General features: G+C 46.2%; 1 protein-coding gene across 1 annotated transcript; it reads left to right on the top strand.

Annotated features, from left to right (window-relative positions):
- The first annotated feature begins 993 nt into the window (after window positions 1-993).
- LOC142250612 (uncharacterized) lies at window positions 994-19,274 on the top strand. Its single transcript, XM_075322797.1, has 4 exons — window positions 994-1,197; window positions 9,009-10,153; window positions 16,034-16,231; window positions 18,528-19,274. The coding sequence occupies exons 2-4, from the start codon at window positions 9,022-9,024 to the stop codon at window positions 18,698-18,700; spliced, it is 1,503 nt and encodes a 500-aa protein (XP_075178912.1). The 5' UTR covers window positions 994-1,197; window positions 9,009-9,021; the 3' UTR covers window positions 18,701-19,274.
- The last annotated feature ends 6,919 nt before the right edge of the window (window positions 19,275-26,193 follow it).

Below are 26,193 nucleotides of genomic sequence, written 5' to 3'. Positions count from 1 at the left end.
TGTAATCAGTGGCCAACATGGGATCTGTCACGTGATGGATCCGTCCATGGTATTAACGTCATCATCCTGCTCCTCCTACTAAATAGAATAACGGAAATCATAAATAATAATCAAATCTGGGGAGACCCTAAATAATGAGCTATAATATAAACTGTAGTAACCATGGCAGCAAATATGGGGAGACCCTAAATAATGAGCTATAATATAAACTGCTGAAACCATGGCAACAAAAATGGGGAGACCCTAAATAATGAGCTATAATATGAAATGGGGTAACCATGGCAGCAAATATGGGGAGACCCTAAATAATGAGTTATAATATAAACTGCTGTAACCATGGCAACAAATATGGAGAGACCCTAAATAATGAGCTATAATATAAACTGCAGTAACCATGGCAGCAAATATGGGGAGACCCTAAATAATGAGCTATAATATGAACTGCGGTAACCATGGCAGCAAATATGGGGAGACCCTAAATAACGAGCTATAATATAAACTGCTGTAACCATGGCAACAAAGATGGGGAGACCCTAAATAATGAGCTATAATATGAAATGGGGTAACCATGGCAGCAAATATGGGGAGACCCTAAATAATGAGCTATAATATAAACTGCTGTAACCATGGCAACAAATATGGAGAGACCCTAAATAATGAGCCATAATATCAACTGCGGAAATCATGGTAGCAAATCTGGGGAGACCCTAAATAATGACCATAATATAAAGTGCTGTAACAATGCCACAAATCTGGAGAGACCCTAAATAATGAGCCATAATATCAACTGCGGAAACCATGGCAACAAATATGGGGAGACGCTAAATAGTGAGCTATAATATAAAGTTTATATTAGCGTCTCCCCATATTTGTTGCCTAAACTGCTGTAACCATGGCAGAGAATATGAAGGTTACACGGTATACAACTACTGTCCACATCAGCCAATCACATCACCTCTTTCATTTTCAGGCCTCCACTGGAGAAATGAAAGCTGTAACGTGATTGGTGCGGCTGGTAGGACTGCCGCTTACTGCGCCGCACGAGTCTGCGGGACATGAAGACTCCGCCCCCCACAGCACAGGGCTCCGTTCCCCTGGAAACAGAACAGAGCACGATAACAACAGTGAGGCCGAGAAGTGGCGACACCCGGGCCGAGCACAGGGATGTGACCGGAGGAGGCAGGACACCGGGCACAGGTATGACCGGGGAGAGGAGCGTATACCGGGCCGAGGCCTAAGAGGGGACAAGACGGGGCCGACGGTACTTGTCCTGTAATTCCACGGCCTGCTATGTAAGCGGTGACTGGACATTGGTCACAGCGGCCCACAGCACTGTCCGGAGAGCAGCCTGCAGAGGGCGCTGTGCTGCCGCTACTGCCCCGGCAGGACGGAACCTCCTCTGTGACGTCACGCACTGGCGCCTGCCTTATACCTGGTGTGAGAACACAGCGCCCCCTACTGACTGTTCTGGTGGAAAGCATTACTGCATATAAATAGATAGGGGACTGTGCCCACCATCAGTGTTTACAGCTTTTTTGGGGGGTTTCACTAACTCCAAAATGCAGGATTTTACAGTACAAGCGCAGAGGATGGTAGAAATAGAAATCTGCTCTCTGCGCTTCTTTTTTACGTTGCATAAACTTCTTATAGCCGTAACACGTCAGTTTCTGTTGGCGATACGCTGAGTTTTCAGTGCAGATTTTGCCCATAGACTTGCATTAGGTAAAAAAAACGCATATGAGGTTTTTAGTGCGTTTACGCTGCGTAAACGCACCAAAAACACATGTAAATGAAACAGATCAGGTTGAAACACAGGCAGCAGAACAAACAGGAAAGCAGAGTTTAGCGTCCCAATACACGAACACATACACAAAGAAATATAGAGGTATAGCTAGATAGATGATAGAGATATATTAGATAGAATAGATAGATATCCTGCAGATATATAATGTCCTGTCCCCTATATATTATACACTTGCACCCTTTATTGCCTGTCATGTGGCACTTAAGGGTGTTTAGCCTGGTTTAATCTAGTAAATAAATTATTAAAAAAAACAACATGGGGTAAAGCAGACAGCTGGGGGCTGGTATTATCAGGCTGGGAAGTCCCATGGTTATTGGGTCCTTCTTAGCCTAAAAATTGCAGCCCGCAGACACCTCAGAATTGGCGCATCACATAAAATGTGGGAATTCTGGCTCTTCGCCCCGGCTATTGGCGATTGCCTTGGTGCGGTGGCAATCAGGGTAATACTTTTGGGGTTGATGTCAGCTGTGTAATGTCAGCTGGCATCAAGCCCAAGGGTTAGTAATGGAGAGGCATCTGTCAAACACCCCCATTACTAACCCAATAGGTAGAATCAAATATAAAACACAGAAAGACCTAAAAAGACAAACAAAAACAATACACTGTTACTCGTTCACCAATTTATTAGAAAACAAAGCTCCAATGTACTCTAGTGCTTCCAACGACGTTCCAAGATTACGTAGATCAAAGGCTATGGAGTCTCAGAACGAGGCTCCATAGACTTTAAGGAGCAGCCATTCCCGGCTCACACTGCGCAACTTTGCTCTCTAATAAATTGGTGAACAAGGGACAGTGTCTTGTTTTTATTTCTCTCTTATGTCTTTCAGGTTACCATTTGTGGACTACTTCGGAACCCTGGACTATGGCAGACCTGCATTAGTTGTTTTTTTTAATAAAATGGTGAACCTAAGGGAGTGTTTTTCAAATAAACTTTGTGTTTTGTTTTTTTTTCTTACTGGGTTATTAATGGGAGTGTCTGATAGACGCCTCTTCATTACTAACACCAGGGCTTGATGATTGCTGACATTTCACTGCTAACATCAACCCCAACTACCATTACTCCGATTGGCACCGCACCAGGGCAGTTGGCAAGATCCGAGGCAAAGCGTCAGAATTGTAGCATTTAATGTAATGTGATGTGACACTTCTGGGGCAGCTATGGGCTGGAATTTTTAGGCTGGGAAGAGCCAAATAACCATGAATCTTACCAGCCTGATAATATCAGCCCTCAGCTGTCTGCTTTACCTTTGCTGTTTATGAAAAATAGGGGGGACCCCACATCATTTCTATTAATTATTTATATATCAGGTTAAACACCCTTTAGTGCCACAAGAAAGGCCATAAATGTAACAAGTGTATAATTTATAGTGGGGTTGGGAAATGATATCTAACCTCTATCTAATATACTTCTGCCACATATCTAGCTATATCTTTATAGTTTTGTGTGTCAGTATATGTATGCGTGTATTGGGATGTATAGTGTTTCTTATGAGATGGTGAAGGTAATAATTATGATTTTATACCAGTATAATTTGTAATAAACGTGATTCCTGTTTGCTCCGCTGCCTGTGTTTCAACCAACTTTATTGAGATGAAAACGTATGCAACAAAATCACGTAAAAAATGCAAAGAAAGACGCAAGTGAACTTAGGAGCAGAAATTCAGCTGCATCACAAATACTGATCATGAGAACGTAGCCTTGGGGTAAAGAAGGTGGGGTACAGTCTGCACACAAGGGGGGCGCCATGTCTGGTTAACTCGTTTTCTTTAATAAGGATAAGGGGCAGATTAGCTGCCAATTTCCTGAATGAAATTTCCAATGAAATCCTGAGCAAAGTTTAGTAAAGAATATTATACCATGCGGCATTGACTTGCAGTGCAGATGTCACCCAGTGTAAAGGGCTAAAATCCAAGACACATTCTGCATCAAAGTCCAGTCATTATTCCTGTGGATTGTGCCCCAGGTTTACAAAGAAAATGTCCCAATTTGAATAGAGTGGTGCAATATTTTCTATGTATAGCAGCTGGTCCCGGGTCCTCAGCGCAGCTCCATGTCATGTATAGCAGCTGGTCCCGGGTCCTCAGCGCAGCTCCATGTCATGTATAGCAGCCGGTCCCGGGTCCTCAGCGCAGCTCCATGTAATGTATAGCGGCCGGTCCTGGGTCCTCAGTGTAGCTCTATATAATGTATAGCGGCCGGTCCTGGGTCCTCAGTGTAGCTCTATATAATGTATAGTGGCCGGTCCGGGGTCCTCAATGCAGCTCCATCTATTGTATAGTGGTCGGTCCTTGGTCCTCAATGCAGCTCCATCTATTGTATAGTGGCCGGTCCTGGGTCTTTAGTGCGGCTCCATATAATGTATAGCAGCCGGTCCCAGGTCCTCAGTACAGCTCCATATAATGTATAGCAGCCGGTCCGGGATCCTCAATGCAGCTCCGTATAATGTATAGTGGCCGGTCCGGGATCCTCAATGCAGCTCCATCTATTGTATAGCAGCCAGTCCTGGGTCCTCAGTGCAGCTCCATCTATTCTATAGTGGCCGGTCCTGGGTCCTCAGTGCAGCTCCATCTATTCTATAGTGGCCGGTCCTAGATCTTCAATGCAGCTCCATCTATTGTATAGCGGCCAGTCCTGGGTCCTCAGTGCAGCTCCATCTATTCTATAGTGGCCGGTCCTGGGTCCTCAGTGCAGCTCCATCTATTCTATAGTGGCCGGTCCTAGATCTTCAATGCAGCTCCATCTATTGTATAGCGGCTAGTCCTGGGTCCTCAGTGCAGCTCCATTTATTGTATCGCGGACAGTCCTGGGTCCTCAATGCAGCTCCATCTATTGTATAGCGGCTAGTCCTGGGTCCTCAGTGCAGCTCCATCTATTCTATAGCGGCCAGTCCTGGGTCCTCAGTGCAGCTCCATCTATTCTATAGTGGCCGGTCCTGGGTCCTCAGTGCAGCTCCATCTATTCTATAGTGGCCGGTCCTAGATCCTCAATGCAGCTCCATCTATTGTATAGCGGCTAGTCCTGGGTCCTCAGTGCAGCTCCATTTATTGTATCGCGGACAGTCCTGGGTCCTCAATGCAGCTCCATCTATTGTATAGCGGCTAGTCCCGGGTCCTCAGTGCAGCTCCATCTATTGTATCGCGGACAGTCCTGGGTCCTCAATGCAGCTCCATCTATTCTATAGTGGCCGGTCCTAGATCCTCAATGCAGCTCCATCTATTGTATAGTGGCCAGTCCTGGGTCCTCAGTGCAGCTACATCTATTGTATCGCGGACAGTCCTGGGTCCTCAATGCAGCTCCATCTATTGTATAGCGGCCTGTCCGGGGTCCTCAATGCAGCTCCATCTATTGTATAGCGGCCAGTCCGGGGTCCTCAATGCAGCTCCATCTATTGTATAGCGGCCTGTCCGGGGTCCTCAATGCAGCTCCATCTATTGTATAGCGGCCAGTCCTGGGTCCTCAATGCAGCTCCATCTATTGTATAGCGGCCAGTCCTGGGTCCTCAATGCAGCTCCATCTATTGTATAGCGGCCTGTCCGGGGTCCTCAATGCAGCTCCATCTATTGTATAGCGGCCTGTCCGGGGTCCTCAATGCAGCTCCATCTATTGTATAGCGGCCTGTCCTGGGTCCTCAATGCAGCTCCATCTATTGTATAGCGGCCAGTCCGGGGTCCTCAATGCAGCTCCATCTATTGTATAGCGGCCTGTCCTGGGTCCTCAATGCAGCTCCATCTATTGTATAGCGGCCAGTCCGGGGTCCTCAATGCAGCTCCATCTATTGTATAGCGGCCAGTCCTGGGTCCTCAATGCAGCTCTATCTATTGTATAGCGGCCAGTCCTGGGTCCTCAATGCAGCTCCATCTGTTGTATAGCGGCCAGTCCTGGGTCCTCAATGCAGCTCCATCTATTGTATAGCGGCCTGTCCGGGGTCCTCAATGCAGCTCCATCTATTGTATAGCGGCCTGTCCGGGGTCCTCAATGCAGCTCCATCTATTGTATAGCGGCCTGTCCTGGGTCCTCAATGCAGCTCCATCTATTGTATAGCGGCCAGTCCGGGGTCCTCAATGCAGCTCCATCTATTGTATAGCGGCCAGTCCTGGGTCCTCAATGCAGCTCCATCTATTGTATAGCGGCCAGTCCTGGGTCCTCAATGCAGCTCCATCTGTTGTATAGCGGCCAGTCCTGGGTCCTCAATGCAGCTCCATCTATTGTATAGCGGCCAGTCCTGGGTCCTCAATGCAGCTCCATCTGTTGTATAGCGGCCGGTCCTGGGTCCTCAGTGCAGCTCCATCTATTGTATAGCGGCCTGTCCTGGGTCATTAATGCAGCTCCATCTATTGTATAGCGGCCAGTCCGGGGTCCTCAATGCAGCTCCATCTATTGTATAGCGGCCAGTCCTGGGTCATTAATGCAGCTCCATCTATTGTATAGCGGCCAGTCCTGGGTCATTAATGCAGCTCCATCTATTGTATAGCGGCCAGTCCTGGGTCCTCAATGCAGCTCCATCTATTGTATAGCGGCCAGTCCTGGGTCCTCAATGCAGCTCCATCTATTGTATAGCGGCCAGTCCTGGGTCCTCAATGCAGCTCCATCTGTTGTATAGCGGCCGGTCCTGGGTCCTCAGTGCAGCTCCATCTATTGTATAGCGGCCTGTCCTGGGTCATTAATGCAGCTCCATCTATTGTATAGCGGCCAGTCCGGGGTCCTCAATGCAGCTCCATCTATTGTATAGCAGCCAGTCCGGGGTCCTCAATGCAGCTCCATCTATTGTATAGCGGCCTGTCCGGGGTCCTCAATGCAGCTCCATCTATTGTATAGCAGCCAGTCCTGGGTCCTCAGTACAGCTCCATCTATTGTATAGCGGCCTGTCCGGGGTCCTCAATGCAGCTCCATCTATTGTATAGCGGCCTGTCCTGGGTCCTCAATGCAGCTCCATCTATTGTATAGCAGCCAGTCCTGGGTCCTCAGTACAGCTCCATCTATTGTATAGCGGCCAGTCCTGGGTCCTCAATGCAGCTCCATCTATTGTATAGCAGCCAGTCCTGGGTCCTCAGTACAGCTCCATCTATTGTATAGCGGCCAGTCCTGGGTCCTCAATGCAGCTCCATCTGTTGTATAGCGGCCAGTCCGGGGTCCTCAATGCAGCTCCATCTATTGTATAGCGGCCAGTCCTGGGTCCTCAATGCAGCTCCATCTATTGTATAGCAGCCAGTCCTGGGTCCTCAATGCAGCTCCATCTATTGTATAGCGGCCAGTCCTGGGTCCTCAATGCAGCTCCATCTATTGTATAGCGGCCAGTCCTGGGTCCTCAATGCAGCTCCATCTGTTGTATAGCGGCCAGTCCTGGGTCCTCAATGCAGCTCCATCTGTTGTATAGCGGCCAGTCCGGGGTCCTCAATGCAGCTCCATCTATTGTATAGCGGCCTGTCCTGGGTCCTCAATGCAGCTCCATCTATTGTATAGCGGCCAGTCCTGGGTCCTCAATGCAGCTCCATCTATTGTATAGCGGCCAGTCCTGGGTCCTCAACGCAGCTCCATCTATTGTATAGCGGCCAGTCCTGGGTCCTCAATGCAGCTCCATCTATTGTATAGCGGCCAGTCCTGGGTCCTCAATGCAGCTCCATCTATTGTATAGCGGCCAGTCCTGGGTCCTCAATGCAGCTCCATCTGTTGTATAGCGGCCGGTCCTGGGTCCTCAGTGCAGCTCCATCTATTGTATAGCGGCCAGTCCTGGGTCATTAATGCAGCTCCATCTATTGTATAGCGGCCAGTCCTGGGTCCTCAATGCAGCTCCATCTATTGTATAGCGGCCAGTCCTGGGTCCTCAATGCAGCTCCATCTATTGTATAGCGGCCAGTCCTGGGTCCTCAATGCAGCTCCATCTGTTGTATAGCGGCCGGTCCTGGGTCCTCAGTGCAGCTCCATCTATTGTATAGCGGCCTGTCCTGGGTCATTAATGCAGCTCCATCTATTGTATAGCGGCCAGTCCGGGGTCCTCAATGCAGCTCCATCTATTGTATAGCAGCCAGTCCGGGGTCCTCAATGCAGCTCCATCTATTGTATAGCGGCCTGTCCGGGGTCCTCAATGCAGCTCCATCTATTGTATAGCGGCCTGTCCGGGGTCCTCAATGCAGCTCCATCTATTGTATAGCGGCCTGTCCTGGGTCCTCAGTGCAGCTCCATCTATTGTATAGCGGCCAGTCCTGGGTCCTCAGTGCAGCTCCATCTATTGTATAGCGGCCAGTCCTGGGTCCTCAATGCAGCTCCATCTGTTGTATAGCGGCCAGTCCTGGGTCCTCAATGCAGCTCCATCTATTGTATAGCGGCCAGTCCTGGGTCCTCAATGCAGCTCCATCTATTGTATAGCGGCCAGTCCTGGGTCCTCAATGCAGCTCCATCTATTGTATAGCAGCCAGTCCTGGGTCCTCAATGCAGCTCCATCTATTGTATAGCAGCCAGTCCTGGGTCCTCAATGCAGCTCCATCTATTGTATAGCGGCCAGTCCTGGGTCATTAATGCAGCTCCATCTATTGTATAGCAGCCAGTCCTGGGTCCTCAATGCAGCTCCATCTATTGTATAGCGGCCGGTCCTGGGTCCTCAGTGCAGCTCCATCTATTGTATAGTGGCCGGTCCTGGGTCCTCAGTGCAGCTCCATCTATTGTATAGCGGCCTGTCCTGGGTCCTCAGTGCAGCTCCATCTATTGTATAGCGGCCAGTCCTGGGTCCTCAATGCAGCTCCATCTATTGTATAGCAGCCAGTCCTGGGTCCTCAATGCAGCTCCATCTATTGTATAGCGGCCTGTCCTGGGTCCTCAGTGCAGCTCCATCTATTGTATAGTGGTCAGTCCGGGGTCCTCAATGCAGCTCCATCTATTGTATAGCGGCCTGTCCTGGGTCCTCAGTGCAGCTCTAGATAATGTATAGCAGCCCGTCCCGGGTCCTCAGCGCAGCTCCATATAATGTATAGTGGCTGGTCCCGGGTCCTCAATGCACCTCCATCTATTGTATAGCGGCCAGTCCTGGGTCCTCAGTACAGCTCCATATAATGCATAGTGGCCAGTCCGGGGTCCTCAGTGCAGCTCTATATAAGGTATAGCCATTTTTGGTGTCCTATGACCAGACATGGAGCGTGGCCTCCTTGGCAAGATTTTCCATCTAAACTTCACGTGTTTAGATCTTTTCACAGTGTTTTCTATTGTACATAGGTGAGGACTTATCATGGAGAATTATGAGGAAATATTGAAAATTGGGAGAGGTGCCACAGCTGAAGTGTTCCTCATGAGAAATAAACAGAGTAAGAAGATATACGCAGTGAAGAAGATCAAAGTAGATGCATCCAAACGACTGAGAACCAAGGAGTGTGTACTGCAAGAGGCCACCATCCTACGTAAACTTCTACACCCAAACATTGTAGTGTGCCATGAGCACTTCTGTGACCCAGAAGATGAACATGTTTTTATTGTCCAGGACTATTGTGATGGAGGAACCCTGGATGATCACATCAAACAGAGGAAAGGTGTTTTCTACTCAGAAGCTGTCATCATGGACTGGTTCCTTCAGCTGGCAATGGCTATTCAGTACATCCATTCCATGAAGATCCTCCACAGAGATATCAAGACTTCAAATGTCTTTCTTACCAAAAAGGGCATGATTCGTCTTGGGGATTTTGGCATTTCCAAGGTAATGAACAGCACCTTTGATATGGCAAGTACATGTGTGGGCACACCTTACTACCTCAGTCCAGAGCTGTGCCAAGATATACCATACAGCTCCAAATCTGACATCTGGGCCCTCGGCTGTTTACTTTATGAAATGTGTGCCCTAAAGCCAGCATTCAATGCAACCAATTTAATAAGCCTCTTTTACAAAATTGTCAAAGGGGACTATTCTCCACTGCCAGACTGCTACTCATCTGAGTTACACACATTGGTGGAAACCGTGTTAGATAAGTGTCCAGAATCACGGCCTAGTGCAAACGCCATACTGCGCTTAGGGTTTGTTCAGGAACATCTCAAACAGTTCATTAAAAAACACGAATTTCACATATACAAGCATAGTCTGGAACAGAAGCATATCCCAGAGGTCTATCCTCCAGAAAATCGGAGCAAGACATCACTGGCATGTCATGGGGTAAACAAAGTGGAGGCCCGATGTAAATCTGCCCCACCACCCTCCTATAAGCCAGATGTTGGGTCTTGTGAGTTGTGGGATCCCGATGAGTTATCAAGTACCGGGGATAGATCGGAGTATTCGGAGGACTTTGATAAAGACAGTAGTTCATCCATAGAAGAGGATCTTGAGGGTGAAACTTCCGTTCTACATCAGAGTGATGACATTCCGGAGGAGATCGGTAAGCCGGGCAGGACGGTAATCTCATGGTTTCCAAAGCTCTTGACAATTCCTGCCCCACACTGCTGTCTGTAGGGAACACTATATAAGAAACCCCATAAGGTTATGTTCATAAGCAGCGTTTTTGCTGTGTTTTTTTTATGCAAATTTAAGGCTGCTTTTTTCAGTACCAGCAAAACCTATGAGATTTCAGAAATCTCATGCACTTACCTGTTTTGTTTTTTTTTTTCTTGTGAAGGAATTTGAGAACTGCAGCATTATTACAGTACAGTGGAACCTTGGTTAACGAGAACAATCTGTTCTGGGAGTGTGCTTGTTAACCAAGTTACTCGTTCAGCAAAGCAAGATTTCCCATAGGAAATCATTGCAATGCAGACAATTCGTTCCACAACTTGTTAAATTTCCCATCCTGGTCCCATATTGTGCCATTGCACACATGCACAAACACGCACGCACACATATTATGCTCACCTTACCGTCCGTTCCATCGCCGGCCTCCCGGTTCTTGCAGTTCGCTGATACAGGATGCGTATCGGGTAACCATCGTGATGAGGGAGGAACATCTGCTGCTAGAGCGCTGATGTCAAAGGCAAAACCCAGAAAAGTCCAACTGGTTGAACCTTTTTTGAACATTTGTAACAAATGTGAAAAACAGTTCTTCCATGGACCATGGATGTAACATGTTGTCAATGAGTCTCCATTGCTGCTCCACTCAGTTCTTGAGTAGCAGTGATCCAAGGGTCAATGTAAAATCATCCTGGTGTAGATCCTAAGGCGGCCCATCACAATTTCCTTTGTCTCTTCAGCCTCTGTTCATATATTCCAAGAGGTTTCGAGGACATATCCGTCCTCATCATCAGGACAAAGTACAAAGAAGTTAGTTTTCTTTGTACTTTGTCCTGATGATGAGGACGGATATGTCCTCGAAACGCGTAGACCTGTGAGAAAAATAAATAAAGAAAGGATTTACTAACAAGCATTTGGATTCTCTGTGGTGTGGCGCAGATTTTGAAACCTGCTTTCTGCTCTACCTCTTGGAATATATCTACACTGCGGGACCGCTGCCTTCCACATTTATTACGTGCCTTTATAGGGGTTGTGACTTGCACAACCCTTTCAGGTGAGTGTACTAACCCACACTTGCCCCCACGTGTCATACCGGGTAAGACCCTATTTTGCGCCTTTCTTTCCACAGTTATTTCCAGCCTCTGTTCAGGTTAGTCTAGCCAGTCCATGGCATCTTAAGGTGTATCGAAGAACTGAACAGAACCAAGAGCCACCACCTTCATCTTTGTTGGGTATAACATTGAATATTCCTTCTCCCCAGCTCTTGGACACCTCTTGACATCATAAAATGGGAGCCTTCTCCTCTCGGAACCTCTGCAGAGTAGTTTAGATAGAAGGATATTTTTTGTCCGTTGCCTTTAGAATAGGCATCCACATCTGCACATATGAAGGAATTTAGTTGGCGTTTAACTGCAATATCTTTATCACACACAGGATGGCAGCAGATTACCACTTTTTTTCAGCTACCGTAACTACAAGTCAATATACCAATAGTGTCCTCCAGTAATTTTCACTAATGTGACTTAAAATGGCTGAGGAGGGGGGGAGGGACATGCAGCCATTAAATAGAAGCCAGCAACCTCCAAAGCTTCTATTAGCGGGGGGAGGGACATGCAGCCATTAAACAGAAGCCAGCAACCTCCAAAGCTTCTATTAGAAGGACAAGGAGGGTCTACCCATCAGGCACAGTGTACCTTCACCGAGCAGATCTCCTCAACACCGCCTCAAAAATGGCGCCCCTGCCAGAATTAAAAGCCCGCCGTCGCTGCAATTCCAAGGCAAGAGGCTCTTCAGGGCTATTCCTTTCTCTCCTCTTACCCTGCTCTTATCGGACCTGGGCTTCTCCGATTCTACTTTCCACCGCAGATTGCACCTTATGCAGCATCGGCGTTTCCCCGCTCTGTGTCTGCCCGCTGGGCCTCCAGGCCATGGGACCTCAGACAGGCACTCCCGCTTCTGCTCTCAGAGTGCTCTGACATCACAGCCTGGTCTCTGCAGTTTTTCAGGCACTGATAGGATGCGAAAAAAGGAAGTGTTTTTCAGCTCACCTGTTCCCTCCTCCTTTAAATATTCCAGGGTGCTCGCAGTTCTCCGGCTAGTCCACACTGGTATAGCAGAAGTAAGGAAGGAACAGATTTGAACTCGGCACCAATTCCATAAAAAAATCTTTGATCCTTTATTGAAGAAAGTATACTTTAAAATTATAGCCAGAACTGCACAGTGCAGGAGTACAGACAGGGTAAACTTTACGCGTTTCGGACTGAATGCATAAAAACAGAGGAGTCCTTTCCTTTCCAACTTATAATTAAGGACTCCTCTGTTTTTATGCATTCAGTCCGAAACGCGTAAAGTTTACCCTGTCTGTACTCCTGCACTGTGCGGTTCTGGCTGGAATTTTAAAGTATACTTTCTTCAATAAAAGATCAAAGATTTTTTTATGGAATTGGTGCCGAGTTCAAATCTGTTCCTTCCTTACTACTGATAGGATGCCCTCATTTTACCGCTGAAGTGCAGAATATACACTTTCAGGCCGGTTTTAGACTTCCATGTTTAACCAGGTACAAGCCAAACGCATGGATATGGTCATATGTGTGTCACATGTGTGACTTTTGTGTTTGCATATGTGTGACATCAGTGTGACACGTACCAGAGAAAGCACATGTCTTTGAAATAAAAAGATTTTCTATATTCACCTGTATCCAGCGCTGCTGTCTCCTGCTTCTGACCTCTGCTAATTATGCTCACTGAATATTCACTCCACCTCAGACCTGGAAGCAGGAGCATCACCAGGGACAGCATCACCGGGGACAGCATCGCCGGTGACAGGTGAGTATCCAGCAAGCAGTGTGTGTGTGTGTGCTGTGACGTCCAGGAGGTCATTGGAGTTCCCAATGAACTCTGATGGCACCCGTGCTACAGTGGGTGTCACGACGGTGACATCATGGGTTCATCAGAGTTCATTGGGAACTCAGATGACCTCCTGGATGTCATTGCACACATACTGCTTGCTGGGTACTCACCTGTCATCAGCGATGCTGTCCCCGGCGATGTTCCTGCTTCCAGGTCCGAGGTGCAGTGAATATTCAATGAGCATAATTAGCGGGGGTTGGAAGTGGGGGTTGGAAGCAGGAGACAGCAGAGCCGAAGAAAGCAGCGCTGGATACAGGTGAATATAGCAAATCTTTTTATTTCAAACACCCGTGTTTTCTCCAGTACGGGTCACATCAGTGTGCAATCCATGTGAGACCCATGATGCCGGAGAAAAAACGTACATGTATGCGGAGTCACACGGTCTGTGTGAAAACACGGGCATGTGTGTGACTCCAGAGAATAACATGGGTGTTAAAAACGAATGTCACACGTACCTGGAACACAGACATCTGAAACCGTCCTAATTGCGGGGACCGCCGGAGCTCCCACACCACACATCCGGCTCAGTCGCAGATCAGGCCACACACATACTGGGTTGTTTTGCAGGGTCAGTATATTGCAGGGACTGCAACCCTGCAATATACTGACCCATCAGCATTGCCTGTGTATGAAGCAGACTTGGCTTATACCGCAGCGCCACACTTTTGACACGTACATATAATACCATATATACAAAATAAAATTTGAAAAATCTTACTAAACCCCCAACCCCAAAGTTTTTTCATTTGTAGACACCTGGCAAATGGTTAAAATATCACTTAGTATTTTATACAAGGAGATACCTTCATGTAATTTTACCTCAAAGTGACATTTTTCATAAAAAAATATAGTAATCGTTATGTCAATATCAATTTTTATTCATCTACTCAGTAACAATATAACATGTATATGCACCTTATTATCACTTAGGGCTACATCTATATACACAAGCTTCTAAAGTCACCAAAATTGAAGACACTAAAAAATCAGTTTTTATGCTGGAAATTAAAGAAAAATGTATCCTATAAAATATACATGCTTTGTAAAGTAAGTGCCCCCTACACCGTGTATATTTAAGACAACCCTATTATATGCTGTTGATCTGTTCTCCTTAATAGAAGTATTAAAAAACAGCAATTATTAAATTAAAAAAAAATGCATTAAAATTTCCATTTACACCTCAAAGGCACACACAGTGCTCAGCATGAATGAGTACACCCCAATAGATCTGTCAGAATAAACATTTTCTATGGGATATCATACTGTGGGCCATTAATTGCAATCAAGATTTGTTGTTTTCCACACCCAAAAAAAAATCCTAACACATTAATTCAAGACCATGTTGCAAAAATGTGTACACTTCAATAAAAATCTTACGAGCAAAGGTAAAGTTTATACTACTAAATTCTAATTAACAAAAATTCAACTAAAGGTAAATCTAATTATTTATTACAGGGTGTGACTGGGTCCTATTCCTATATTACACAATCAACAGAGCGAGAGATGAGTGAACAGTCCAAAAAACATTTATTCCATGCAATCCAGAAGGTTCATAAAACATAATCCACCACACAGAGGGTAAAGTAGTCCAGTAATGGCATAAATGTCCCGGGAGATCAGTCGCAGTCCTCCAGCAGTCCTTTTCCAGGCAAATGGGGGTTTCTCAATGGCTCTCTGGGGTGCTGCCTGTACCTGCAGCTTCTCCCCACAGAGGATCACTCTTAGGGTATGTGCGCACGTTGCTTTTTACCTGCTTTTTACCTGCTTTTTTGCTGCTTTTTCTTCTGCGCTGTTTAATGCCAAAATGGATGTGTTCTTCTATTCAAGCAAAGTCTATGGGAATTTGGGTTTCTTGTTCACACTATGTTGTTCAAAATGCTGCCTTTTTGTGGAAGAACTTTGGTCAAAAACTCAGCTTTTCAAAGAAGCAACATGTCAATTGTTTTTGCCATTTGGGTTTTGCACTGCAAAGCTGAGTTTTTGACCAAAGTTCTGCCACAAAAAAGCAGCATTTTGAACAACATAGTGTGAACAAGAAACCCAAATTCCCATAGACTTTGCTTGAATAGAAGAACACAACCATTTTGGCATTAAACAGCGCAGAAGAAAAAGCAGGTAAAAAGCAACGTGCGCACATACCCTTATTCCTTGTCTCTTGAAGTTCTCCGACAGACTGAATAATCTACCAGGTAAACAGAGTTTGGGTGGGGCTCCCCTCCCCCAGACCTAGGGACAGAAGCACTGCAAGGAGATATAACCTGACTTAACAGGACAAACAGTATATCGAATAGACAGACCACCACGCCCAAAACATGAACCCACACAAAATGGTAAATAACCCACAATATCACACTATCATACAGGGGTGTCCTGCAGACATGTGAGTATAAAAGTTATGCTCTGGGAATAAGTGGAGGGAAAACTAAAATTACCCATGTCGTGAAGGAGTTGACTATGACTGGATCACGGCCAGGGCATAATTTAATGATGAGATTCCTAGCTGTGGCCTAGCCTGAGATACGGACATTGGTAGCCAGGATACATCTCATCCCTGCTAGATACGTATGCCAGAAGGGTCACCCTAAATTATTATTATTTTTTTTAAATGGCCACAAAACAGAGAACGCCATAAAATATCTAAACCATAGTTCAGAGATAAGACGTTGGCTATGGAGACGTGACTTTTGCAGCCATTTATTCACCTCGTCAGTACTGTCACATAGCACATGACCACTGACACCAGTGATTAGCTGCAGCAGTCCGGTGTGTGTGCTTGGAATCTCATGATTGCAGGACAGATCGTAAGAGACCTAGGAAGAGGCCTGCCTAGTCTATGTTTGATCATAGAAGAACGCACAAGACCTGAGTATTAGAAAGTCAGTAATGACGTGTTGTTTGCACTAAGGTTCCGATGATGAAGACGTGCCCGATTACCCGGATGATTTTGAGGAGGTTGAAGGAAACACTCTGGAGATGGTTGTGAGCCACGCCAGGTCAGCAATGGATGTATCTCCTGACAATGAAACCTTCCAAGAAGAAAAGAAAGATGGAGATATGCACTCACTGACAGAAACTCTGAAGACAATGCGTCAGCAGTACATAGGTACGAGAGAATATGTTATACTCTGGGCGTCATGTCAATCTGCTTTTTAGGATCATGGGCGCTAAAACATTATGCTGTATGTTACTGTATATTATAACATTCACAGGTGATTAAAGGGGTAGTTCAGGTCTTGTAAAGCGTTGTGGAATATGTTGGCGCTATAGAAATTAAGATTATTATTATTATCAGGTCTTATATATCGGTGGGGACTGACAGACCCACTGATCAGCTGTTTGCAGACCCTCCAGGGACCGGACGTGCACAGTATACAGAGCTGGAACATGGTGCATGTAATGCTCGCCACAGGAGATGATAAAGCAGGAGTGGACCCACTGGACTATAGGGGGACCCCAGCTTTAGCCTTAGGGGGATGGGCTGGACTTAAGCGCCCACTGCAAGGCAGATATCAGCTGCCACTTCCAGGGCAGTGACCGGGTCTGTGGCAGCTGACTCATTGGACAGGAATGGACACAGGGACAAGCAGACACGGTCACTAGAATAGCAAAAGGCCTCCAGTGTAGCTGAGGCTGGCGGTATAGCCGGGATGGACAGACAGTCTCTGGTATAGCAAGGACCTCCGGGGTTGCTGAGGCTGGTGGTACAGTCGGGGTGGACGGACACAGTCTCTGGTATAGCAAGGACCTCCAGAATAGCTGAAGCTAGTGGCACGGCTGGGGTGAACAGGCACAGTCCCTGGTATAGCAAGGACCTCTGGGGTAGCTGAGACTTGTGGCACGGCAGGCGTGGACAGGCACAATCTCTGATATAGCAAAAACCTTTGAGGTAGCTGAGGCTGGTGGCACAGCCGGAGTGGGTAGGCACAGTCTCTGGTATAGCAAGGACCTCTGGAGTAGCAGAGACTTGTGGCACAGTCAGGGTGGATGAACACAGTCTCAGTCTCTGGTACCAATAGACTAGGAGACAGGCAAGAGCACCGTACAGTGAATCGGAAGCACAGCGTACAAGAGGACCTGACAACTAGCTGGCTAGGGCACCGAACCACTAAGTAACTGAACACGTGGTCATACAGCAGATCTCTTTTTATTGCATGGTTAAAAAAACTGTGCAAGAATTGAGAATGAACATGTTTGTTGAGGTAATGCAGTGAAGAGTACTAGTGCAGCGTGAGAAAATGATGATTGGATGATTTTTCATTGGCAAGTTCTAAAGCACAGGTTTGTATTGGGCCTGACCCATGCTGCTGGTGACTGTGCTGTATCCATCCCGTGGCAGAGAAATGCATTCTGGGCGTGGTGCAGACTTTCCGCACTGCTCCACGTTTGAGACAATGAGGCATAAATCTGACAGGCGGAGGCAGTGGCAGAATGACTGTGGGCATTAGGTATGGGTACTATACATTAAAAATGAATAGTCACATTTAAGGGAATTAAACACAAGAATCCATTTATTGTGGAAAATATGGGAGTTAAGCGGGCTTTACACGCTGCGACATCGCTAGCCGATGCTAGCGATGTCGAGCGTGATAGCACCCGCCCCCATCGTACGGCCGATATGTGGTGATCGCTGCCGTAGCGAACATTATCGCTATGGCAGCGTCACACGCACTTACCTGCCTAGCGACGTCGCTGTGACCGGCGAACCGCCTCCTTTCTAAGGGGGGCGGTTTGTTCGGCGTCACAGCAACGTCACTAAGCGGCCGCCCAATCAAAGCGGAGGGGTGGAGATGAGCGGGACGTAACATCCCTCCCACCTCCTTCCATTATCATTGCTGGCGGGCGCAGGTAAGGAGAGGTTCCTCATTCCTGCGGTGTCACACGTAGTGATGTATGCTGCCGCAGGAACGACAAACAACATCGCTAGTGTAGCTGCACCGATTAGCGATTTTGAACGTTTTTGTGACGATTCAAAATGGCTCATAGGTGTCACACGCAGCGACATCGCTAACGCGGCCGCATGTGCGTCACAAATTCCGTGACCACAACGAGATCACTTTAGCGATGTCGTAGCATGTAAAGCCACCTTTAGGGTGCCCTCACACGAGCGTATAACTCGCATGAGTATCGGAACGCATCACCCGGCGCGCCTAGCTTCTCTGCTGACAGGAGCAGCTCAGCTGCATGTATTTCTATGCGGCTGACATGCTCCTGTCCAGAGAGTGTGCGGCCGCACCGAGTGATGCGTTCCGATACTCATGCGAGTTATACGCTCGTGTGAGGGCACCCTTAGACAGTTGTCAGGGGCAGATTTATGTAACAGGTTTATGTACGGCTTGTCTTATTTGTTGCAAAAAATTAATGTTCTGTGTGTGTAAATGCCATGTCTTGCCTTTGCCTAGGTAATGTTGGAAAGACTCTGTACAATGAAATTTCCAACCATTTCCTGAAGGGCTTAAAACCAGAAGATCTCCAGCCACAGTTTGAGCATAGAATCGGCCCAGAAAGACTGGAAACATGCTACATTCTCTTCAACATGGACCAGGACTCTTCTAGGGAGACGTCCGAATGTTAAATACATAGACATTTCCAATGTGAGGGTATCATAAATCACTGACCGTTTACTACAAGACTTCAAGATGGAGATAATAAATATCCCGGAATAGAAATATAACAGAATATATCATTTTATTACTGGAGATGTTCTGCATATTTGCCTTAACTTTCATGAAATGTCCCCCAATGGCAGAACGGATGCTCTGTGAGGGTCTGATTTCATATGGTGGGCTTTGACATTACCGGACGTCAAACGTCAAGCATGGTTTACTTGTTCATTATAAAGCTGACTTTTTTTTTTGTTGGGATGTTTTTATGTCATACTAAAATGTAAACTAATATAAAAGCTGACTGTTATTTTTCCTATTTATATGGACATATCCTAAAGCCTCAGTTCCTTATACTGTATTGTGTTCCTCTGCTCTTCTTGGACATGTATGAGCCCTAAATAATGATCTATTGTGCATTGTGGCTGTCTTTCATTAAGGTGTCTGCTTAAATGGAACTTGTCAAGACTATTTTGCTAATAAAACTAGTGATATTGCTGTATAAGTACTAACACAACAATAAAAAGGATACCTGTTTCTTAATAATCGGATGTGTCAGCTCTGAGAAATTGAGTTTTGAAGACATATGCAAATAACTGGAACTGCATAGAAAGCGTTTTTCCACATAGACTTTTATTAGCGCTGGATTGTGCCGCATGGCCTTGCGTTGCGTCTGGTTTTTGCCGGATGCGGCATATTTAGCCAATGCGGCGGCCGGATAAAATGTTCAGGTGAACGTTTTTGTCTGCCGCAAAAAAAACGCATCACACCGGATCCGGCACGATTTACAATGCAAGCCTATGGATGCCAGATGCAACGTCCTGCGGCAAAATCCGCATCCGGCCGCCAGATGCGGTTTTTTGAACTGTGCATGCTTAGTATCAAGCCACATCCGCAAACAAACGGACGGGCCGCATGGAAAAACGTATGCAACGGTTTTTTTCGCCGCATCCGTTGCATAGGTTTTTGAGCCGGATTGTGCCGCTCAGCACAAACCGGATGTGTGAAAGCAGCCTTAGTTCACACTAGTTAGGCCCGTTTCACACGTCAGTGAAAAACACTGACGTTTTTCGCACATGTCCCTGCGTGTGCCGTGATTCACGGCACACGTGGGTTGTCTAAGTGCAATCCGGGCTCCGTTCTCCGTGACCCGTGATTGCACTTAGAAAACAACTCACCTGTGCGTGCTCCCGCTCTCCATGGTGCTGATCGCTCCCGCGGTGCAGCATCCGGCCGGCAGTGACCCCCGCAGCAGCTGCTTCCGGGTCGGCTGTGTCAATAATGAGCCGGCTCAGAAGCAGCAGGGAGAACGGGCTGCAGAGAGCGTCGCTGGACGCCGGGTGAGTTAAAATGTTTTTTATTTTAAAAGCACGTTTTTTTTCTGGCACGTGTTTCACGGACCACACCACTGCGTGGTCCGTGGAACATCAGTGATGCCAGAAAAAAATGGACATGTCTCCGTGCGGCAATCACGCACACGCGGGTACGCCACATGGAGACACGTGCAGTGAAAAATCACTGATGTGTGAGCAGACCCATTCATTAGAATGGGTCTGCTTATGTCAGTGATTCTGGTACGTTTTAAAAAAAGCACAAACGTCCCAGAATCACTGACGTGTGAAAGGGGCCTTACACATACACCATTAATAATTTGTTTAGTCTTTATAAGAGCAGAATTTCATATTTATCAATCAAGTTAGCTGGAGACATCTGCTCTCATTGAAGACTTTATTCCCATATATGAAGAGACAGCTCAAAATCACCTTCAAGGATAAATAGGCAAGAGTGTCTGTCCCTTCCGGAATTTCATCTACTTTTAGGCCCTATGCGCGCGCTATGGATTTGCCGCGGAATTGCTGCAGAAAATGTGTCTAACATTGCTGCAGTCATTCCCCAGCAAATCCTATGGGTTTTAAAAAATGCTGTGCGCACAGTGCGATTTTTTTATTCCTGCGGAATAATGAGCATGTCACTTCTTTTCCGCAGGTACCTGCGGTTTTTGCCATAGATGATGGCACCATGAAGATAAAGGGACCAACTTGCGGTAAATCCGTGGCAAATCCGCGGCAATCCGCGATAAAACGCATGCGTATTTCGTTGCGTTTTTTTACCACGGGTGCGGGATTCTTTAAAAGGGTCCGGATTTTTCTTAAGAAAAAGGCACTTTCTAGTGCGCACATTTCCTTATAGTAATACGCTCAAAGAAAGGAAAAAGCTACGAAAGTCACACATTGCATATGTCTGATACTTTCCAAGGCTAGGAGATAAGGAACTTGTTTTTCCCCTCAGTCTATTTTAGAAAAATACATTGCTTAGCTTTGTATAATCATGAAATAATCCTAATCATCAAATAGGCATGAGCGGAATCGCGTTCCGCCTGTGCTTTTTAAACCCCTTAAATGGCGCTGTCAATATATGACAGCGCCATTATAGTAGCGATCGCGCTATAACTTTACTCACAGACCTCCACTGGAAGTCACATGACGTGATCACGTGGATCCAGTGGTTGTCATGGTAGCACAGCGTCATGTGGTGACACCTGTGCTCACATGACTAAGGTCCTGTAATAAAACAGCCGAGTACTGGCTGTTACAAGAGATGAGCATTTCTCCCGGTCTGAGAGGTGCTGCACTGATCGTGAGAAATGAATGAGAGATCAGATTGCTGATCCTTATAGCCCCCTAGGGGACTAGTAAAATAAAAAAAAGTTTTGAAAAATTAAAAAAAAATAAAAAAACCTGAAAGTTCAAATCACCCCCTTTTGCCCCATTGAAAAATTGTTAAAAAAAATATACACACGTTAGATTGAGCATTTCTGAATGCAGCGAAACGAATCAAAATATAAAATCAATTAACCTAATCGGTAAACGGCATTACGGCAAAATAATTCCAAACGCCAAAATTGTGTTTTTTGGTCACCACAAATTTTGCGCTAAATGCAATAACAGGCGATCAAAACGTAGCATTTGCACAACGGTACGGTTAAAAACGTCAGCTCGCGATGCAAAAAATAAGCCATCACTGAGCCATAGATCCCGAAAAATAACGCTACGTATTGCGGAAAATGGCGCAAAACGTACGCCACTTTTCTTACGGTTTTTCTTTTTTTTTAACCCCTTAGATAAAAGTAAAGCTATACATGTTTAGTGTCTACGAACTCGCACTGACCTGAGGCATCACATCGACACATCAGTTTTACCATGGTGAATAAAATCTCTCAAAAACAATAGTGCAATTGCGCTTTTATTTGCAATTTTTCCGCATTTGGAATTTTTTTGCCATTTTCCAGTACCCTATATGGTAAAATTCATGGTTTCATTTAAAAGTACAGTTCGTTCAGCAAAAAAAGTGCCCTCACATGACCAAATTGAGTGAAAAATAAAAAAGTTACGTCTTTCCAAAGAAGAATGGCGAAAAAAAAACGGAAAGCGCAAGATTGTCCGGTCGTGAAGAGGTTAAGGGGCTATACTAAGAAGAAAAATTAATCAGTTATCCACAGCTACCTCCCCAAATACAGCGATCCTTGTAATTGGAGCGGAAGTCTGCATTCATGACCACCTCTCAACACATGGGAACGCTGGTCAATCATGCTCGCACTATACCTCCCATCACATTACTCTCGAATAAATGGATGTAGCGGGTTACTGCATGGTAAAGAACAGGATATTAACAGATCAATCATATTCTTCAGAGATCTTGTACAAACAGAATAGAAAGTAGAAGTTGTACCAGGATTTAGACTTACAACAGATTTGCGTCCATGAAGTGCTACTGGCTGACCGTGTGAAAAGGCAACTAGCATGGTCAGATCCAGAGAGGGCAGGTATTAGACAAAATCAGTATGCTAGAAAAAGATGAAGAAAATAGCTGAGGGCAGGACCAAGTAGATAGAAGCAGAATTGTTAGGCAAATGGAGTTTGGTCATTCCATAGTCAGTAGCAGGTATCAAAACTGGATCCAGAACCAGGGTACCAAAGTGGAAACATACCAGAAGGCACTGGCGACTCACAATACACTAGGAGTTTAAAGCACCACTGTAGCATTTTTGTTTTTTTGATTTCTCTGCAGGAGTGGTGCTTAAATGGAACCTGTCAGGTTGCCTGTGCACTCTCGTATTTAAGTTAGTCAATACTAAAAGGGAAATACATATATTATATAGAGTCATTACACACAGAGGGATCTATTTCAAGTTATTTCTGTTAATGTTGTTGAATATGGCTTCCAGCAAATGAAAACCCAACAGTCATTATCTCAGCAAATTAGAATAATTACCACAAAACACCTGCAAAGGGTTCCTAAGCGTTTAAAATGGTCCCTTAGTCTGGTTCAGTAGGCTACACGATCATAGGGAAGACTGGTGACTTGGCAGATGTCCAGAAGGCAGTCACTGACACACTCCACAAGGAGGGTAAGCCACAAAAGGTCATTGCTAAAGAAGCTGGCTGTTCACAGAGTGCTGTATCCAAGCATGTTAATGGAGAGTTGAGTGGAAGGAAAAAGTGTGGTAGAAAATGGTGCACAAGCAATTGGGATAACCGCAGCCTTGATAGGATTGTTAAGAAAAGGTAAACAGCAACACAGGACAAAAGTATAAGGCCTAACATATTAATTTTTTATTTATACATTATTTTTAAAAAAATATTTTTTATTAAAAGAAAAAAAATAAGAAATATATAGTAGTACAGGTGTGAACAGACCGGACAGACTTGTAGAAGTGACATTTTTCAGCCAATAAAACAGGGATTATGACAAAAAAATGATCCTACATTGAGAAAAACGTCTATTAAGTTGTTATTATTATAATCATGTAGAATGTATAAATTCCTTAAAATGTAGGAAACCTCAGTGCAAAAAACACAGTGTAGATATTGCACTAGCCACACATTAAGAGAACAATAAATAAGTACAAGATATAGAGAGAGATAGTAAATAATTTGTCCTATGACTAAGGGTACCTTCACACTTAGCGATGCAGCAGCGATCCGACCAGCGATCTGACCTGGTCAGGATCGCTGCTGCATCGCTACATGGTCGCTGGTGAGCTGTCAAACAGGCAGATCTCACCAGCGACCACTGAACAGCCCCCAGCCAGCAGCGACCTGCAAGCGACGCTGCGCTTGTACGGAGCCGCCGACTGGAAGCTGCGGAGACTGGTAACTAAGGTAAACATCGGGTATGGTTACCCGATGTTTACATTAGTTACCAGCGCTGTGTGCAGGGAGCAGGGAGCCGCGCACACTGAGCGCTGGCTCCTTGCTCTCCTAGCTGCTGTACACATCGGGTTAATTAACTCGATGTGTACAGCAGCTACATGTGCAGAGAGCCGGAGCCGGCAGCACAGGCAGCGTGAGAGCTGCGGAGGCTGGTAACTAAGGTAAATATCGGGTAACCACCTTGGTTACCCGATGTTTATCTTGGATACAGCTTACCTCAGCTGTCAGACGCCGGCTCCTGCTCCCTGCTCGCTTCATTTGTCGCTCTCTCGCTGTCACACACAGCGATCTGTGTGTCACAGCGGGAGAGCGGCTTTGAAGAAAACGAACCAGGGCTGTGTGTAACGAGCAGCGATCTCGCAGCAGGGGCCAGATCGCTGCTCAGTGTCACACACAGCGAGATCGCTAATGAGGTCACTGCTGCGTCACAAAAAGCGTGACTCAGCAGCGATCTCGGCAGCGAGCTCGCTGTGTGTGAAGCACCCCTTAGCAATTGAAATTCAATTATCGTGTATTAACCTAATTAAATAAATATATTGCACTAGACCCAGCAGTATGAAAAAATAGGGGGAGGAATTAGTGATTCAATAGGCACTACCAAACATGGCTGGTGGAAATAATGCTATAGCAATGTGCATAAGGTCAGTATGGAATAATAAGGGACATTAGCCTAAATCAAGTGGGAGCAGTGCAATTACGTGGCTGTAAAATAGTTGACTTACAGCTGTAGGACCGGACAGACTTCACTTTTGCAGTAAGTTAACTATTTTATTGCAAATTCATAATTCAAATACTGAAATTTCAGTGTCATGCATTATTTTCCACTACGTGTCACATGGATGGACAAAACAGACTGCAATGCAACTGTGTCGCCCAAGGAATGGGGTACTCGGTCCCGGGCGGTGTATAACTGGGGAATGTCACTTTGGTGGCCGTTGCCTGGTCCCGTGCCCTGGGTGCTTTTTAATGGGGAGTATTTGCAGGGGAGATTAAAGTCATTTGTGTGACGCCACCTGCGGGTTGCGGTTAAGATGGTGGAAGGGCTGTTGGTAATGGCAGCTGTGGTGGTAGACCCTCCACAGGTAGGGCTGAGCCTGGAAGATGTATGATGGAATAATCAGGGAGGCCACACGATGGGTTGTAGTTAACAGTCTCTACTCACTCATGGACCCTTGGACGGCTGGTTCAGGTCCCTGTATTTTCAGTGCCAGTTGATGAGTCGGTTGCTCTGTCCCCGGCACCGTCAGTGTGGTTGGGTTCCCATAGCATGGAGCGATTTGGGGGCCGAACTATCCTTTTTTGTGGCAGTCTCCTTGTCCGTAAGGGGGGCAGTGTGGACCCTGTAGGGCTGGTCTGTGTCCTGAACACTGATACTGGCTTTACTGCTGGTGCCCCCGGATCTGTGGGTCAGTGAGGTCCATGCAGGTCCCCTCACTGAGCAAGTATTTGCCAGGTCGTCTGCAACTGTCACCTGACGTAGGGCCCTGTGCTCCGTGCATGCTCTGGTCTCAGGGGTACTCGGGTGTACCTGCCTTGGCGAATACTCTCCTGTGCCCCCGGGCCAACGTTACACGACCCAGCTCTAGGCATGTGTTTTCAATTTCACTCACTACTACTCAACTGCCTGTCCCCTCCCATCAGGTTGTCTAGTCCTCCGATCTGGCTTCGCCCTTTAGGTGGCTACCCCTTGTGTCCGACTAGCTAATTACCCCAGGTGTAAAGTGGTAACTAGGATTTTGGTGTGTCTAGGTGTTGCTGGCACTGGTGTTCCAGGACCCTGGGGTACGCCCTGCATCCCTGTGAGGATGCAGTTCCTAGTAGTGCCCTGAGAGGCTCAGGGGCGCTACACAAAACGTGCAATTTTTTTTTTTTAGCAGACGAGTGATGGAGGTCTTATGAAAACTGCCTCACAGTCAGACTGTTCCAGTTGTTTATAGCAACCAATCAGAGCTCTGCTTTCACTTTACTTCAGCAGCTTCAATTGAGAAAGCTGCACTCTGATCGCTATAGGCAACCAGAACGATCTTACTGTGAGGTAATTCTCATAAATGAGGCCGCAGTTACTTGTGCACTGGTTGTTGACAGCCGTTGCTATAGTTACAGGCTATTACTAAAATCGGCTGAAAACGGTGGTTCCTTATTCACCAGGCTCCACACACAGATTTTCTGCTTTATATATGGATAAAAGAAAACACTAATTTTATGACATTTCTTTCGCATATGTCATATGTTTTTGCAAATAAAGCAGAGAA

This window comes from Anomaloglossus baeobatrachus, chromosome 9 (assembly GCF_048569485.1).
Source record: "Anomaloglossus baeobatrachus isolate aAnoBae1 chromosome 9, aAnoBae1.hap1, whole genome shotgun sequence".
NCBI classification, from domain to species: domain Eukaryota; kingdom Metazoa; phylum Chordata; class Amphibia; order Anura; family Aromobatidae; genus Anomaloglossus; species Anomaloglossus baeobatrachus.
The sequence above is the reverse complement of the archived record's forward strand: the minus strand, read 5'-3'. Positions and strand labels throughout refer to the sequence as shown.

Bases quoted from the DNA above. Each gene is read 5' to 3' on its own strand.
- LOC142250612 (XM_075322797.1), top strand. From the start codon at position 9,022: ATGGAGAATTATGAGGAAATATTGAAAATTGGGAGAGGTGCCACAGCT. The intron at 10,154-16,033 runs GTAAGCCGGGCA...GTTTGCACTAAG, and splicing joins TGACATTCCGGAGGAGATCG to GTTCCGATGATGAAGACGTG. The intron at 16,232-18,527 runs GTACGAGAGAAT...GCCTTTGCCTAG, and splicing joins AATGCGTCAGCAGTACATAG to GTAATGTTGGAAAGACTCTG.